The 18,143-nt window shown below is 39.9% G+C and overlaps 1 protein-coding gene across 4 annotated transcripts in view; it reads left to right on the forward strand.

The window, feature by feature from the left end:
* The window catches only part of exoc6 (exocyst complex component 6), an 80,698-nt gene extending 63,271 nt beyond the window's left edge, over nucleotides 1-17,427 (forward strand). For 2 of the 4 annotated variants that reach the window (XM_033611507.2, XM_033611512.2), the window contains exons 23-24: nucleotides 13,077-13,189; nucleotides 16,979-17,254. In XM_033611507.2, the coding sequence (XP_033467398.1) occupies nucleotides 13,077-13,189; nucleotides 16,979-17,105 (240 nt within the window). In that variant the 3' untranslated portion in view covers nucleotides 17,106-17,254. Of the gene's footprint in view, nucleotides 1-13,076; nucleotides 13,190-16,978 lie in introns of all 4 variants that reach the window. The other 2 variants (XM_033611509.2, XM_033611511.2) reach the window with 1 other exon arrangement.
* The last annotated feature ends 716 nt before the right edge of the window (nucleotides 17,428-18,143 follow it).

Genomic DNA, 18,143 nt, shown 5'->3' on the forward strand with positions numbered 1-18,143 from the left:
TGTACGCAGACTTAGCTTAAAGGGCCAGTGTGTAATATTTGGCATGGTTTATTGTCAATCTGAATCTGAATCTGAATATTCTACCCATTCATATGTTTATACAAGCGTATAATCGCTATAAAATAAAATTCGTTTGGTTTTCGTAGCCTTATAATTATGCTTTTATATATATATGTATAGCAAGGGCCTTGCTTTAGAGAGGTCGCCATCTTGCGCCGCCATGTATGTACGGCAGACCGAGCGGACAATCCAGCCAGCCAGAGAACGCGTTTCGCGTGCATAAATAAACCAACGAAGACAGCGGAAGGAAGGAAGAAGGAGGAGGAAACAGCAGAGAGTGTTAGTAGTTCGTAGATAGAGAGTAGTGAAAAGTTTATTTAGTTATAAAGTTTGCGAATGGACCACACTTACCACGCAACAGGAGAGAATGAACCCGAACCGCCATCTGTGAGGAAAAGAAGACACAACTTCACTCCTAGTGATGCACTCTCTGCGGTGCTTTTCCGCCTGATGATATATCTCCCCAACGATGGTAGCAGTAGCACCAAATCCCATTCTGTGCATTCAGCCTCTCTTCTCGTCCGCTCAGCATCAAACACATGGAGTTCCTCATCTGTATGCTCCGGCTCAAACAGGTATGGCTCTGGGTCTGTGTCCGCTACAAGAAACTCTTCAAAATCCCGTTCAAAGTCGTCCATTGCAGCTACTATAGTCCGGAGATGTTGCTAGGCTAAATAAACAGCTGAGCTCTGTTTACCGGCTACGCTGTCAGTCACTGTGCGGGCTGGAGATTGAGCAGAGAGGGGAGGGGGGGTCCCCACTTAGTATGGTAAACGAGTATGTGTGTAAAGTTATGGAGTGTGTGTGTTACGCCAGAAGAGTCAGAGTTTGGGACGGAGTCTTTTACCCCCTGGAGTGTTACCGGAGTTTCTGGAGTGCTCAAATAAACGGGCCTTTTTCCCGAACGCTCCTCTGGTCTCCTGCTCGTGAGGGATTCATTACAATATCGTAACATGGCTTAGATTTCTAAATAAACATTCACCTCGTAGCTAGATAGACCTACTCCTGAAAAACTCGTGCGCAAGGCTTTTTGTCCCTACGAGGCCACCGTCATTTACCCGACGGGAGGGGTGAGCGAACGAGCCCTGCAGTCTAGAATTTGACCACTGATGTCACTGTTTTCAACCCATTTTACACACTGGCCCTTTAAGGGCTCATTTATGCTCAATGTTAGAGATGGAGTCAAAGACAGATAATAATAATAATAATAATAATAATACATTAGATTAATATAGCGCTTTTCAGGATTCTCAAAGATGCCTTTGTACATACTATGGACGTGTGTTCATTTTGTCCATATTTCTGCACATTTCCTGAAAGCGTACATATACAGGTGAAATGAACGAGTACCACCAGAGATCCTGGAGGCAGTGTAGTGCAGCTCAAGTAAGATATGACCATAGGAGTCGACGAAGATATTTAAATAATGGCAGAATGGAATGAATCGGTAATGTACTGAAAATAATTTTCCGTCCACATGTTGGAATCATAAGGTTAATGGTAGAACAGACCACCACTGTCTGCAGCACTGCCTCCATTTAAAGGTACAATGGTATGACTTCCTCCACCGTCTACTTGTTTGTTGTTGTCAGAAACTTTTGACTCTGCCCTGTAGCGCCATCTATTGGCTGCATCTGTGCCAACATAAAGGATGCATGGAACTACGAGGACAGTGACATTTACAACGTTTGAAATGGACATATCTATTTTCATACATAAAAGGAGTATTAATGAGCCATAAGACTTATGTGAGACTTATTTCATTTATGTGTTGAATTTGTAGGTTAACTTTTTATGTTCTTATGTCAAGTCTTTTTTCATAGAATAATGAGTCAATCCGTGTGTTGCTTTGAGATCGTCATTCTCAGTGTCCCTGGGTCAGATGTCTGTGGAGAGGTTTATCGTTTTGACACCGCCACTGGGAGGCTCTAAATTCAGGAATTTTCACATCTTATATGTGGGGGCTTTGAAGATTGAGATAGCAGGTTTCAAGCCTGTGTTTTGAAATTTAGCCCAGCTGCTCAACTGAATATTGGAAGTATTCATTATTTAGAGGAATACTAAATACTAACTTTTTACTTCTCAACTGTCCAACATCTCACATTCTGTATCACACCCAACAATATTGTGTTTCACTGGCTTTCTTTTCCACACTCACATCTATATGTAACCTTTTCAACTTTCACCTGTCCCATAGTTCACCTGCTTAAGAAAATTCCTACTTCCAAACACGCAAGCATAAACCCCCTCTTTTTGTTGTCAACACCAGTGGTATGTGAAGTGTTGCTGGATCTCATTAACTTGTGTCTGTGTTGACCTGTTAATCTGAGCCTGAGGTGGAGGCTTGGCTCTGCATTCAGACGATGTCACAGCAGTTTACTGAGGAAGTTTGTTAAAATTGCTGCAAGAAGGCTGAGAACATAAGGATATTTACAGTAGCATAGGACCTCTGAACCAAAGTAGATAAACTAACCTCCCACAGTAAAACTCTGGTAACATTTTGGTGTGCATTTTTCCACATTGTTTTAAGCCATAAAACAAGTCATTGGGAAGGAGATTTGAAGGCATTAAGGTAAAGGAGTTGCGCATGTGAGTACTTAAAGGGATATGCAGGTTTTTTTTAAGTTTGGTTGTATGGGGTACTTTTCCACAATCAGTGCATTACATACAGTAGATAGAGATAAATGGATAGTACTTTATTGATCCCAAGCTGGGAGATTCTTGTATTACAGCAGCAAGTAATCAAATGGTATGTGGACATGGATAACAGTTTGTTCAATGTCCTCCTTTCCACCACTGCTTCAAATGAGTCCAGTTTGCAGCCAATCACAGAGCCAGCCTTCTTAATAAGTTTCTTAAGTCTGTTAGTCTCACCGGCTCAGATGCTGCTCCCCCAGCAGACTACAGAAAAGTAAAGTGCACTGGCTACAACAGACTGGTACAAGATCTCCAACAGTTTGGAGAAGCAGACAGGAGTACTATCACAGAAACTAAGCAATGTATCACTGTGGACAGGTTAGCAGCAAAATGTATTTTATTGACCTAAAAAAAATCTCACCTAAATAAGTCACAGTTGAAGTGTATGTTATATTGATTATTTATTTTTGTTTGTTGTTTATTTTCACCACTTTAACTTGCCCATTCTGACAGGGAAGCTCTCCAGTTCCTCATCTATGCTCTTATCAAAGCCACCAGACTCCATTGAAACAAACTGTATTTTGGGTCGCTGAGCACAGGAGCTGCTGGTCAACCACTGCCTCAGTTAGTTTGTGTTATTGTGTGACTTTGGTGATTCCAAGTTACCCCTTAAAGGGAAATTTCGGTTTATTTCAACCCATCTCCTATCGTCCTAAATTTGTTTCAAGTGACTGGTGACATAGAAATAATAGTTAGCATGTTAGCCGTTAGCCTAGATACAGCCGTAGCGTCAGACCTGTTAAAACGTAAGAGAACAGGCATCCCTTCAAGTGCAAAGTTAGTCCACTAAACAAGCTTTTTTTCCACAAAGACCGCCTCATATCGTTAGGATAAATGTCAGAGAACATATAGAAAACGACATGTAAACGTGTTGTCTTACCTTACCGGTGTGCTGCCATGTTTGTTTATCATCTAGCTCTGCTTTCCAAAGCGCAGCCGAAATATCACGAGAACAAGCAGCGATCTCATACCGTGCCTGAAATCTCGCGAGAACAAGCAGCAACAGCTGAAAGGCAGAACCGGACAGTAGCCTGAAAAGTTCATTCATTTATTTTATGAAAGATTTATAGAATAATGGCTGACTTTTTGCCAGACTTTGACTTTGTGGAGGAGGAATTTGATTTTGCAGAGTTTGATGGCCACCCTTATTTATTTGAGTCAGAATACACTGAGGAAGAGGTTCGTGAAATTGAAGAACGGAGGAGGAGGAGAGAGAGAGAGGTGCAACAGGTAACGTTAGAGGATGAGAGGGGAGGAATGGCTGCTGCAAGGCTGCGTAGCTCTGGAGATTGGTGGTGTACCTGTGAATGCTGTGCCCCAGTGCCCACAGAAGAGGACTGCCTCTGTTGCAAGGAATGGGAGCGGTTGCAGCCTTATTTTCAAGGTCTGGATGTGACTGAGGACAAGACACCTCCACCTGGAGTAACGTTAGTATCCAGCTGGGCTTTATCTAGAGCTGGCGAGATATATTTCAGCTGCGCTTTGGAAAGCAGAGCTAGATGGTAAACAAACATGGCACCACACCGGTAAGGTAAGACAACATGTTTACATGTCGTTTTCTATATGTTCTCTGACATTTATCCTAACGATATGAGGCGGTCTTTGTGGAAAAAAAGCTTGTGTAGTGGACTAACTTGGCACTTGAAGGTATGCCCGTTCACTTACGTTTTAAGGGTAGGTCTGATGCTACAGCTGTATCTAGGCTAACGGCTAACATGCTAACTATTATTTCTATGTCACTAGTCACTTGAAACAAATTTAGGACGATAGGAGACGGGTTGAAATAAACCGAAATTTCCCTTTAATACGCCAAAGTCCTGGACTGTTTAAATAACTGTTTTTCTCAATGCGGTCTGGCTTTGAAGACAACAACATAATGGCTTCAGTTCCTGGTCAAATCGCTGTCTATCAGCAAGGTAAAGCAGTGAAAATAATCTAAATATGGTGTTAAGTTATCTGGTAGTGATTTTTGTAGGTGTCTAAAATACATTTTGCTGCTGCTCCCTTCCACAGAAGTACATTGCTTAGCTTCTGTGTCAGTACTCCAGCCTGCTTCTTCAAACTCAGGGTGTGTTGACTGACATCTACTATTCGTAAATGTCTCTGAAATTAGAGAAATGAGCAACAAATTTGTTCTTTCTCTTTCAATGTGTTGCTATTTTCTCTAGCAAAACTTGGCTAATACACAATACGTCACCAGGTAACGTTAGCCACCACATTGATGTCTGTTATTAATCAGCCATTACAAAGCTGTAATACATGTACGTTCTTTACATGTGTTATGAATCTCAGCTAGCATTCACTGATTAATGTTAAATGCAATTAAATGTTACGTTAATGTACCTTGTTATGTCGGGTCCGTTAAGCGAACTTGACGCATACACACTGGATGTTTTCTACTTAGATGTTGTAGCATCAAGGACGTGCTATTGTGGTATGCTAACTCTGTTTTGCAATACACACTGAACTGTTGTCTTTTCATTTTAACTTGTAATGATCCCATACCCTTGACACTATGTTGTTTCTTTGGGGTTTCTCTCGCTCTTTTCTTGTCCCTCTTCCGCCATTGTTTAGCAATCCATGCTTCACATCAATGTTACAGCTACATAGGCTATCAACAGCAAAAGTAACATAAGCGTGTTGTGCAACAGAAACAACCATTCATGCGAAACACAGCGCACTGTATAGTTGTACCGGATTTAACAAAGCCTTGAGGCAAATTATTTCGTCATCGAATGCATCGAATTGCTTTTCAGTCATCGAATCATTCAAGTTACTCAAGGAATCATTTCAGCCCTACTCAACAGACAGGAAAACTGAGGCAGGATCTGGAAAGATGAGTACCGGTATGAGGTTTTAAACAGTGTCTTCATCAGAGTAAGAGGGGACAGTGGTGGAGTAGACATTTATAATACCTTTGCAATCTCTGCGCAACCCTTCATTTACATGTCCCCTCCTCTAGGGCATAAGGAAATCTTTTACTTCTTCTTATTCTGGCGAAGACATGCTTTATGTCGAAATGTTAGTTGTTTCACCTTTATGCAGATCCCAGATTTCTAGATCCTTCATATGAAGGTATGTTTGTTGGGATTCTGTTTTGCCCCTGGTTATCTGCCTTGTGTGATCCAGGGCCAAAGCCAGGAGTTGAGAAGTTCTGAGGTCATGTGTCAAACAGCCCCCTTCTCTAAAATGAAGTAACATTTTTTAGTATTTTGATTTTTCAGCTTAACACTACAATCTAATTATAACTAAAATGGTGATTATGAGCCATTTTTTTCTCTATAGTTAGTTCCAGATTACATAGATCATTTCAAACTTTTCATGACATTACAACCCATAATAATATTTTATTTCCCAACATTAAGTTCTAAATGATTCTAATGATTCTGCTTAACATATTCTCAAGTAATCAAACAAGTAATCATTTATTTGATTTTTTTTTTTTTCGCCTAAAAATTGTCAAATTTAGGACAGCACATCAGTGGAACTTGTAGATTCTCTTCATCAGGCAAGCAAACAATTCAGCATTTATTTAAAGTAAAGTTCACTGTGAATTCTACCATGAATGAATAAACTTGGGTCTTTCAAAGCAATTTTCCAGGAAATCAAAAACTGTTAAATCTCAACACAAGGACTAAATTAACTTTCTTTTTTCTCCATAATTTCTCCATACATCTATGAATTATACACCTGAAATTTCCAGGAAATGTGTCCCTTTTTTAACTGTAGAATATTAACACATTTCTAGGTTGCTTAAACCCCAATCTTCCAAGGAAAAAAACAAAGGGTTATCAGTGGTATCTCCAGCCCTACCTGGGCCTGTTTTTAAGTAGAACTTATTTTCCTGCGAAGCAGCTCATTAGACAAGATGTGTCCATCTTCCCTTTTATATAGGCTGCTTGGTTGACATGTTAATCCTAGCCTCAGGTAAAGGATTTGGGTGGCATCCACAGACTGAGGTTACACAGAGGTCACCCTTTTACTTTCCCTTTAACTTATGGCTTCGGATTTCATAGCTATAACTGCTTTTCATATCATAATCTTGTAACCATTTAGAGTGACTGACGAACATATACAGCAACTGATGGGATGTCAGTAGCACACTGTGATGAAAAAGGTCTTGAAAAACTGTTGGCAAACATAGAAAGATTTGAGTGCTACATTTTGCTGTGGCCTGCAACAGAGTTTATGTTAATGCGCTGACTTAAGCCAACATTTAGCAAGAATATTCTACACCTTAGTAAATAAATGCACCATAGAACACGTGAAAAGTCATATTATCTTTAAGAAGTATGCTTGCATTTCCTACTACTTAAAATGTGCTTATTTGTATGGTATTTGGCTTAAAGGTAAACTTCAGTATTTATAACCTGGACCCTAATTTTCCATGTTTTTGTGTCTAAGCAACCAATGGGGACAACAACATGTCAGGGCAATAGTGTACAATCTGTGTACGCCTGCTAGAGTTGTCGTTAGGTTTTGGCCCAAATAATACTTGGCTATGGTTAGGATAGGAAATGGTTAGGAAAAGAACATGTTTTGGCTTAAAATACCTATTTTGGGAGGCACACTCCTACCAGGGAAACACATCGATTACTCAGTAAAAAACAGCAGCTTCTCATCCCTGAAAAGCTGCTCAAAACACAACAACAGATAGTTAAGTCGGGTTTGGTGACTAGAAAGCCGCTGGAAACAAAGTAATGAGTCACCGCTGATTTTGTTATTTGTTGGTCTCGAACAGTGGTGTGCAGGTGTCTGCAGCTTGGTAGGTGCCTAACCTCGGTGTCACCCCTTGCTCCTCTACAGCTTCAACATCTCATCCAAATGTGGTCACTTCTGGCTTTAAAAGAACAAAATGGCAATGGCCAAAATGCTAAACTCAAGGCTTCGAAGGATGTGTTGTCTTTAGCTGCTGTCGACAAATATCTGCAGGGAAAAGAATATCATTATTGCACTCAGTCTTCTCTCCAAGATTACAGGTATAAATAAGTATGGATACTGCTTGGCACAAAGTCATGTAATATGTTAGAGATGCTGTTAGTTATTTATTTACACAATGCTTGCTAATAAGCTTGCAAGATAAACAATCCAGAATTCCTAATAGCCACAACCTCCTTGCTAAATTTCATCCTCCTATGGAAAAAAAAAGGGAAGGCCAAAGGTTGGGGAAAATTTTGTTTACCAACTGACGGACCCCCAATGGAGTGAGCTATAGAGCTGCTGGTTGCTGCTAAAAAGAAAAAACATCTGAACAACACATCACGCAGGAACTACTCTGCCATGCACCAGTATAGTGGCAACATGATGAAATACGTGGCAATCAGAATATGTAAATTATGTGCTCAACGCAAACATACTTCAGGCTTGTTTGAGGCAAGAGAGAGCTCTTTCTTTTTGTGGAAGAATTACAGAAATGTTACCAGGTTCTGAGTAAACAAATGGCCAGAGAAGCAGCTAGTTCCATCTCACACATGAAGCCAGGGTGTGTGACAGGGGCTGTATATGCAGTTGGAGCTTCACACAATGCCCTCAATAACTCAACACAGAGTCATCATCCATCATACAAACCGAGGTGAAAACATTAAGTAAGATCCAGTGTAAAAATGATCTCGTCCAATGTAGAGTTTACCTTTTCTCACCTCTGGACCACCAGTCTCTGCTGACAAGCCCATAGTGACAAAGAGAATAGCCTCATCTTTCATTATAACTCCTTTTACACCAAACAATACAAGACAGTGAGACAATAGCATCTAACGGGAGACATCCAAAGTGAAGCTTCACAGGTGCATGAAAGGAAGGAAAGCAGAGCAGGGATTTCTAGAGTTTCAAAACGCCCCTACTTATTGTTTCAATGTAAAGCTGAAACCAAGGAGTTTCACAACACACCATGAACTAATGTCACAGGGATGATGATTTATCTGACACCATCCTTTTGAGAACACGCACCCTTTCTTTTTCTTCTGCTCAGGCTTTTTACGTAAATCATGAACACTCATCTCAGCCTAACCCTGGACATCAAGCGGATGCTGCTTCATCACTTCTTGGTTGTATCTTTCAAAGGAGCTTCAAAACAGCCTTCCTGTCATGGTTACCCATTTATCTGCACAAATAAGGAACTATTACAATAAACTAAAACAATATTTTCTCATTTCCAAAAAGCATTTTCTGACAGTTATCCAGATCCAGGTTGCAGTGGCGGGTAGAGTACTGAAATTCCATAGTCAATTAAAAGTACAAGTACTCCCATGAAAATGACTTAATTTTCAGGGTATGCAGGTCAGCGCAAAATAATGAAAAACTTTTTATTTACAGAGTAGAGATGATTAGCCTACTACTGCAATTCCAAAAGTAATGTTAATTTTGAAGTTGGCATTATGCTAGGTTAACTGCTTTTTAAAGCACGCTTACTTAAAAGCCCAACAAACCACTGGTTCAAGATAAGTTAATGCCATTACCATAACATCAAAGATTAATGTTACCCATGAAAAATGAACATGCAGGTATCTAACATTAGCTAGCTAACTATGTTTTAACCGACAGCAGGCCCTATGCGCAACTTACTTCCTTGTTCTTGCAGAGGTTAGAGGAGGAGTTTTTAAAAGCAAAGAACACAGGGTTTTTCAAGAGGCAGAACAAGCACTTATATAAAAAGTGTAGCCAGATGTGGTAAGGCGTTGTCTTTGGAAACTGCCTCTTGTTCATAGTTTTGCTCTATCATCATGGCAGCGTGATAAAAAACAAAGGTGGTACTTCTTTTTCATCCAGACACTCAATCTCTGCATTCAGAGCAGACTTGTTATATTAAAGGTATAAATGGCAAATGTAGTGAAGTGAAAAGTAAATTATTGGCCCAAAAATATACTCGAGCAAAGAGTAGAAGTTACAGTCTAAAAACCCCTACTACTTGTTACTCGTGTGTATCCTGTAATTTGTTACTACCCACTCCTGTCAGGTTGTGATGGGAGTATGGTGCGCAAGGAAGACCTTCTCACCAGAGGTGGGTGATATGGCAGTAAAATAATATCACGATATTTCAGGGTATTATTGCTATAACGCAATTCTTGATGATATGATAGATAAGTACAAAAAAATTGTATTATTACTTAAGAACATGGAATTGCAACAAAATAAGTGACATACTTTTACATGTCAACAGTTTGCCTTCAAATATTCATTAACTAAACAAAAATTATCTCTCATTTCTTAAGTTTGTAAACAACAGCATCTCAGAATGAGATATAGATTGTGGATGCAATATTAATAGTTCAAAATAAAATCTACCACCAATAATATGACACTGCTTGCAAATCACATGGGTCATATTCAAGTCCTCCTTTCATTCCATGTTAAAAGATCCAAAATAAGTCCAGACATTTGTCAGACATTTCTGATTTCTTTGTGCCTCCATCTTTGTTTTGATGAACTTCCTGCCGAATGCCGCTGATTTAAAACCTCTGCTGACCTCACCACAAAAAAACCTCAACACCATCCAGTGGACTGACAAAGCAATTGATTTTATTATTCTAGTATCAAAAGTGGTATTAAAATGTGTATTGGCTAAAATTAATAATGTATATAATAAAAGATAGATACTTGGCGTCCTTGTTGCAATACAATATCACCACACAAAATACTGTGATACTATGCTGTGTCGACCCCCAGCCCCACACCCCCCCCCCCCACCCCTGTTTGTAATGGTGAGCCCAGCCACGCTGAAAAACCCATTTCAGCTGCTTGTGTCTTTCGATCACTGCCCAAATCCCATTGCAGATAGCTCTTGAGAGGGGAGCCTTTGGAATTTGGAGCAAACATTCAACAGAATGACTCCCAGTAGATCTTTTCCAGGACACCCTCTCCACAATGACAGTTGACTAAACCCCCCCCACACACACACACACACACACACTCAGTCTGTCTCCTTCTGTCTCTCCTATGCCAAAAACTAAATATTTCCCAGATGTGTTTACTATTTGACTCTTATGATAACATGACTCAGCTTGTCCAGCAGAATGAGATTACACTGATCGTTGTCTTCGCTGCGTCTGGGGTCATCTGTCAGAGTGGAGTGGTGTGAGAAGATTCTCCTGAGGGGGGAGGGGGGATGTTTCTGAAGTCAGGGCTGAGTGATATCAAATATCACAGTATTTTTAACCAAATATCTTGACGATCAATATGGTTACGATACTGTAGAGTTGACATTTGGTGCTTCCACAAAATATTAAAACTGATATTTTTGATGAATATTTATCAGTATTGTGGATATGATGACTAAGGAAAAGACAACACTTACGATAATGTGATATCCAAAATCTTACACAATATCTAGTCTTTATCATGATATTGATATACCAGCAATTGATTTCCCAGCTGTATCAGATCCTGTTGGCTGATGTGACGTGTGGAGGGTTCAGTGGGTGTCAGATTGAGATGGCTGCTGGTGTCTCATCATTTAGCTCCAGGTGAAAATGATGGCATTGTTGCTAAGCCTCTCTCAGTGTGTCGGAGTCTCTCAGTCAGCTGAATAATGCTATTATCACTAAGCTGTTCTTTCACTGCTCTTTCAACATGACCCAAACACCCAGCTGTTTCACCCTATGACATTAGCATACACTGTGTGTGTGTGGGTGGGGTAAGGGGGGGTCATCTCCATCAGGTTAACCAGGGGTCATGGGGGTTTCATTTAAAATGTTCTTGTTCACACTTAACACTCATCATGTTAAGCAGGGGCAGAACCCTCCTCCCTGCTTCTCTCTGCAGCCCTCACTCTTCTGTTTTTCTCTGTGTCTCTGAGTGACGCAGTGACCCAGGATCCTCAAGTGTTTACCATCATTACATCATCTGACCCTGCTCCTGACCTGGCTTTAACACAGCTCTCACTCTGCTTGGTTTTGATTAGATGGAGATGGTGACTTCTGTCCTCTCAGTCATCAATCAATCAATTTTATTTATAAAGCCCAATATCACAAATCACAATTTGCCTCAGAGGGCTTTACAGCATACGACATCCCTCTATCCTTAGGACGCTCACAGTGGATAAGGAAAAACTCCCCCCAAAAAAAACCTTCAACAGGGGAAAAACATCAATTGTGTTCTTCTCAAACATACTTGACTGCCAAATGCACGTTTAAACAGTGCTAGTAACAAGTAAAGTCTATACAAATACACTGTTTCCCCTGAACGTTCTCTCAGCCGCTACCTGCTTCACCCCTCCTCTGTCTTTCTGAAGCCTCTTTCCAACTACACAAAAAGCCCACTGACACCGCTACCACCTTGCTTTTTAATATAATGGGAAAGGCTACAATTGGCATTCACTCCCGAGTCAAATGATTGCAGTCATCACAGGTATCAGCTCTGGCTCTAATCAGCCACTACAAAATACTGTCTGTCTCTGCCCAGGACTCATCACTAAACATTGAATGGGACTGATGTGTAAAAATCTGACATACTGGACACTGTAGAAGTAAACTTTGGAGTTGACAATGTCATATACAACATAACATTACAAATGTTAAATATCTCAGAAACACCGCATGTGAGAGAAAGACTGACTAGTTTTAGCCCGAAAGCTAACGTTAGCCATCCTGCTGCTCCAATGAGGACTCCTGTGTGATGGTATTCTTTTCAAAAGCTTTATAATCCAGCCTTGTACAAAGGTGTTTTTGGAGATTTGGTGAAATAAGTCCAGTGATATAATCCAACACTGAATGTCTGTGATTATTTCTGTTTTTCTGATTAAAAATGAAAGTTGGAAAATGTTTAACTTTGGGTAAACACCTGTGCTCATCACTGTCACCAACCATTCCATCACAGCAAAGACCAACCATCAAAGAAGGCAAATAAAAGTGCTGCTAAACACCACCTTTTTCAGCTTACCGAAGTAAGGCTTTGGTGGACATACGGCCTTATCAAAATTACACCATTAATTGTCTGACCAGTCTGCACCAAAGAGAGAAACTGAATAAGTAAGAGAGGTACAAAAAGAAGTTACCATCTTTACATTTTCACTGGCCTCCATGCTGCTTTGTACTGTTTACTAACATGTTTTCTGGCCCGTCCATGACATTGAATGTGACAAACTACTAAAAAAAACCTACAGGCAGAAAGGTATACTCGTCTGCTCCAGAGCTGTGTGCACAGCTCTGGTCTACTGGCAATGGGAAAGGAGTCTATCACCTATTTTTAGTTTTTTTTTCCTCACGTTTAAAAAAGCCCTCTTTCACATGCTAATTTTGGTAAAAAAAAATAAATAAAAAAAAAAAAAGGTTATGAGTGAGGGTCTGTTGTACATCTGAGGGTTGTATGTCTTTGTGTTTTTATAGCTCCTGGATCTGTTCATGGTGTGGGACTGGTCAACTTACCTGGCAGACTATGGCCAACCAACTTCCAAATACCTGAGAGTGAACCCAGCCACCGCCCTGGCTCTGCTGGAGAAGTGAGTGTATCTGATATGTTCACACTGCTGCGGACGCATATACAGTATTTCAACATCACATTTTAAAAGCCAATCAGCATTTGTGTTAAGTATTAAAGTATGTAAAAGCCACCAAAAAACAAGTTAACTAAAATGTCTTTTGAAATAAGAAACCGTAAAAAAGACATGTACATTGCAGTGTCCAATGGAGTGGGTGCTGGATTAAAGAAATATCTGACAAAGTAGAAACAAATAGATCCACATAGCAAGTAGCTCTAGTTTCGATTAACGTTTTGGGTCAGCAGCTTTTTCTCAGACTTATCTGGAAGTCCAGCTTTTTCAGAAGTCTTACATCCAAGTGGAGTGCAAATTTAAACCAAATTTGAACTTTTTTTATGCCTCCGCATTGGCAATAGCTGTGGCCTGAGGCCTTATGTTTTTGGGTTATCCGTCCATCTGTAAGTCCCATTCTTGTGAACGAGATATCTCAAGAATGCCTTAAGGGAATCTGTTCAAATTTAGCACAACTGTCCACTTTGACTCAGGGATGAACTGATTGGATTTTGTTGGTCAAAGGTCAAGGTCATTGCGACCTTGTCTGTCTCATTTTTGTGAACACAATATCTCACGAACGCCTAGAGGTATTTTTTTAAATTTGGCACAACTGTCCACTTGCACTCGACAATGAACTAATTTGAATTTGGTGGTCAAAGGTCAAGGCCACTGTGACCTCTTCCATCTCGTTCTCGTGAACACAATATCTCAAGGACACCTTTCGGGAATTTCCTCAAATTTTGCACAAACGTCCACTTGGACTCAACAATGAACTAGAATTTGGTGGCTGAAGGTCAAAGGTCAAGGTCACTGTTTCCTCACAAAATGTGTCTTTTGGCCAAAACTTAAGAATTCACACACTAATTATGACACAATTTCATTGCAGTATCTAATAGGATAAAATTGTGAGGTGATGACATTACATATCCAAAAGGTCAAAGGCCAGCTTCACTGTGACATCATAGTGTTCTGCATAAAACACTTTTCTGGCCATTACTCAGCATCATATCTCAGCAACAGAAGGGGAGACATTTGGTCAGATACTGAATCGGTGACACTCACCTTGAGTGTCCACCTTGAAACTGTGCTGATTGTATATATCTGCTGTGCTGCCAGAGGACAATGTGTGTAATGCCTCCATGTTCTCACAGACATGGATGTAAACTGTAAGTCACACTTGACTGGTGCATGGAGGCATACAAACTCAAGGTGGTAATTTTAGTTTTGGGGTTTTTTTTTTTTGGTTTTTTTTTAATATTTCAAACATTTCCACCCTGTTTTTTAATGCATTTAAAAATGCACACACGGACAGATGAATAGAAATGCACTTAGTAACACAGAAGCAGCTTTACCATAACATTTGTATTTATAAAGATGTTCTGGTGTGGGTGGTTATTACACCATTCACTTCAGACACTAATAAGGAAAGATTTGGTTCCAAGATTGCTTCTGGGTCAATTTAGAGCAGGTGTCGTGATTAAGATGATGTATTAGAAACAACAAAAAAAGTCAATATCTACCACCACAGGTAGTATGGTATTAAGAAAAATGTTAGTGTGCTAACATATCAACACATATTCTTTAGTCTGATGTCTGAGAAGTTTCTGTCAACATTGTACCATTATCTTTCACACTAATAGCCCTTAATGACAATAATTCTTGCATATAATTCCTGACAATCCTGACATGAATTTGGTTCCTATGTCCTATGTCTGCTATGTCTCTTTCTTGTGTTTTGGTTTCATTTTGCACTTGTGTTCCTATAAATCCTCTGTCTGCTGTTTTTTCTGCTGCTGCTCAGAGTCTACAGGGGGTAGGTGCAGCTTCATCACTGCTTCTCTTTGGTCTTCTCCATGCATGCTCAATAATCTAAACATGGTTGCATCTCCTCTACAGTATAGAGTTTGTCTCGTCAATATAACATTTTTGTTGATGTTAAATGACATTATTGGATACATCAAGGTGAAGTTTACACACAAAGAACATCCATTCGATTTTTAGTGAATGTCTGCTTGAACAGTGCCCCACCTTAGTTAACCATAGTAATGTGCACATTAGAGCTGCAAAGATTAGTAGATTAATCAATCAGTCGATATATAGAAACTTAATTGGCAACTAATTTGATCATTGAATAATCATTTGTTTATTTTTTTGTTTTTTGGCTAAAAAGCCAAATGTGCCTGTTTGTGCTTTTAAAATGTAAAAATTTCATACATCATACATGATTATGAACTGAATAGCTTTGTATTTTTGTACTGTTGGTTTAATATGGGGCCATACACATGCTGCGTCTTTAACCACCTGGAAAATGCAGGGTCATGCGGGAATATGTGCGTGCTGCGACAGTGCCGTTCTGGCATTTGAGCCATGTGTTTACACTGAAAAAAATGAATTTGAGGGCACAAAAAACATGGCATGTGTGTGGCCCCTAAAACATACCACATGATGACATCACTTTGGGCTCTGTGAAACTACACAGGGCATGTTTCACTGTTTTCTGACATTTTATTGTCAAATCAATCTAGAAAATATTGGCAGATTCAAAAACAAGGTAAACTTCTTTTACCTACTCTGCTGTGTGATGCAAAAACATATGCAGCAAAAATTACAGGGGACCTTAGCCGTGAACCAGCCCACTGCTTTTAAACTTCATCACTCAAGACAAGCAGTCATCAGGAAATGCAAATCTCTGCTGTGCTGGGCTGATGGCCCAAATCAAGCCAAATCAAGCCAGGCCAAGCCAGCAAATGACTGTCGAAAAGAGCTACAGATGTTTGGGCATCAGTTTGAGGTAGTTCTTTGCTGCTTAGATCATGTGTACAAATACAAATGTTTAAACTTTTGTCAACATGGACATGCTACACATTATATAGCTTATTTAGATTATTAGCATTTCAGTTGTTGAATTCATTTTACTGAAACGATGAGCACCAAAGCAAAAATCATACAGATTTACATGGTACACAAGAGACAAGCTAAAAGTGTTGACTTCCTACCCATGATGGGGTTATAAAGGTTGAATATGTGTCCATTCCTAGATTTTATTTATTCCTTTAGACTGTAAGGGTCCACTGATCAAAAGAATCAAAACGTGTTTTCATAAAAATTAATCCAAGTTGTAAATGTTGTCATGTGAAGTCCATTGCTAACTGTATGCTAACTTTGTTAGATGAGAGCACACTTTAACTGACATAAACAATATTTTCTCTTCTGTCTGCATGCTGTTGTTGGGTATGCTTGTTTTCTTTTTCCTTTTTTTTAAATTTTTTTTTTAGATTTTTAATTCACGCTAAAATCACATATCTATCATCCAAAGATCCTATGGTTGATTTGTTAGGATTTCACACTTCATTTGAACTGAGCCTGCCTGGAATTGGACTGAGACCCTTCTTTTTAGGTGGTCTCAGTCCAGATGCTAAGTCCACACCAGAGTTTGATTGCCAGCTTTCACACCAGCCCAAACATAGCAAACTAAATGCACCAGAGAGTGTGTTAATCCAGCCACACAGGCTGAGTGTGAGAGAACCCTAACTGCCGCCTGTAAAAGTCCTCCATCCCCACCAATTGAGTTAGTTAATCCTTCCAACCTCAAATGAACTGTGTATCAGTTTCATCAAACCTAAATGTTAAGTCGGATAAACAGCCGCAAGCAAGTGGGCACACTGCTGAAAGAGTACATTTGACTGACTTGTCATTTTGACATTCTATGTCTCTGTCTCTGTCCCTGTCTCTGTCCCTGTCCCTGTCTCTGTCCAGGATGAAGGATACCAGTAAGAAGAACAACATCTTCTCTCAGTTCAGGAAGAACGATAGAGACAAACAGAAACTGATAGAGACTGTGGTCAAACAGCTAAGGAGCCTGGTTAATGGCATGTCCTCCTAAACATACACACACACACAGGAACAACATGCGTGTCGCAAAGAGATGTAAAAAATGGAACATGCATGCAGTCAAATGCACACACTAAACTGCCAACACACTCAACAACACAGAGGATGGAGATGATCGCACATGTAATGAAGTGATAACAAACTACATGACAAGGAACCACACAGGGAACTCACACACAAACACAAAAAAGGGACAGACAGCTTACATACACACAACATCACATGAAGGCACAGCAATACACACACTGTACGAGGCATGCAGGGAACAGACCCCAACACACACACACACACACACACACACACACACACACAAAGTCATATCCTCTCCCTACTGTTATACCTGACTGAATACTCAATGTAAATAACACACACACACACACACACACACACACTAAACAGTTTACTGGAATCTTCACAGGAATGAGCAGTAAAGTGTTTGTAAAGTATTTTTAATGGCTATAATAAGACAAACTATGTTTTGTACATTAGTGATGATTGCAGCTGCAGGGGAAGACCGGTACAGCAGAGGAAGTGACTCTCACAAGTACTGGGACAGTGAGCAACCCACAACCACTACATCACCAAGCTTCCAGTGTATCCTACATCATTAGCTTGTTCCACTTTCTGTCATTCATGGCTTCAGTTCCAGGAAACAATCAGAACAGATTCTGTAGAAGAAATCTGATCTCATGAGAACATTAAGAAATGATAGTCAGGTAGTTACTGTGGCAGGAAAACATCTCAGTGTTTCCATGTGGCTTTCACCATCTGTCTACTTTAACAGAAACAAGATGGAAGACCAAGTTAATTTCATTGTCCCAGTACTTGAGATACTGTTACTGTGTATGCATGTGTTCAGAAAGAAAGTGATGCTGAGCTCATGGATGGATGGATGAATGGATGGAGGAACAGATGAATGGATGATGACGTCTCGAAAGACTGATGTTCATGAAAAAAGTGAAGTTTTGTTTAACTCCTTGGTGGCTTTGCTTGCTGTTTATCTTCTTTTCTGCCTCACATTGAGCATTGA

The sequence above is a fragment of the Epinephelus lanceolatus genome, chromosome 21 (assembly GCF_041903045.1).
Source record: "Epinephelus lanceolatus isolate andai-2023 chromosome 21, ASM4190304v1, whole genome shotgun sequence".
In the NCBI taxonomy this organism is placed as follows: domain Eukaryota; kingdom Metazoa; phylum Chordata; class Actinopteri; order Perciformes; family Serranidae; genus Epinephelus; species Epinephelus lanceolatus.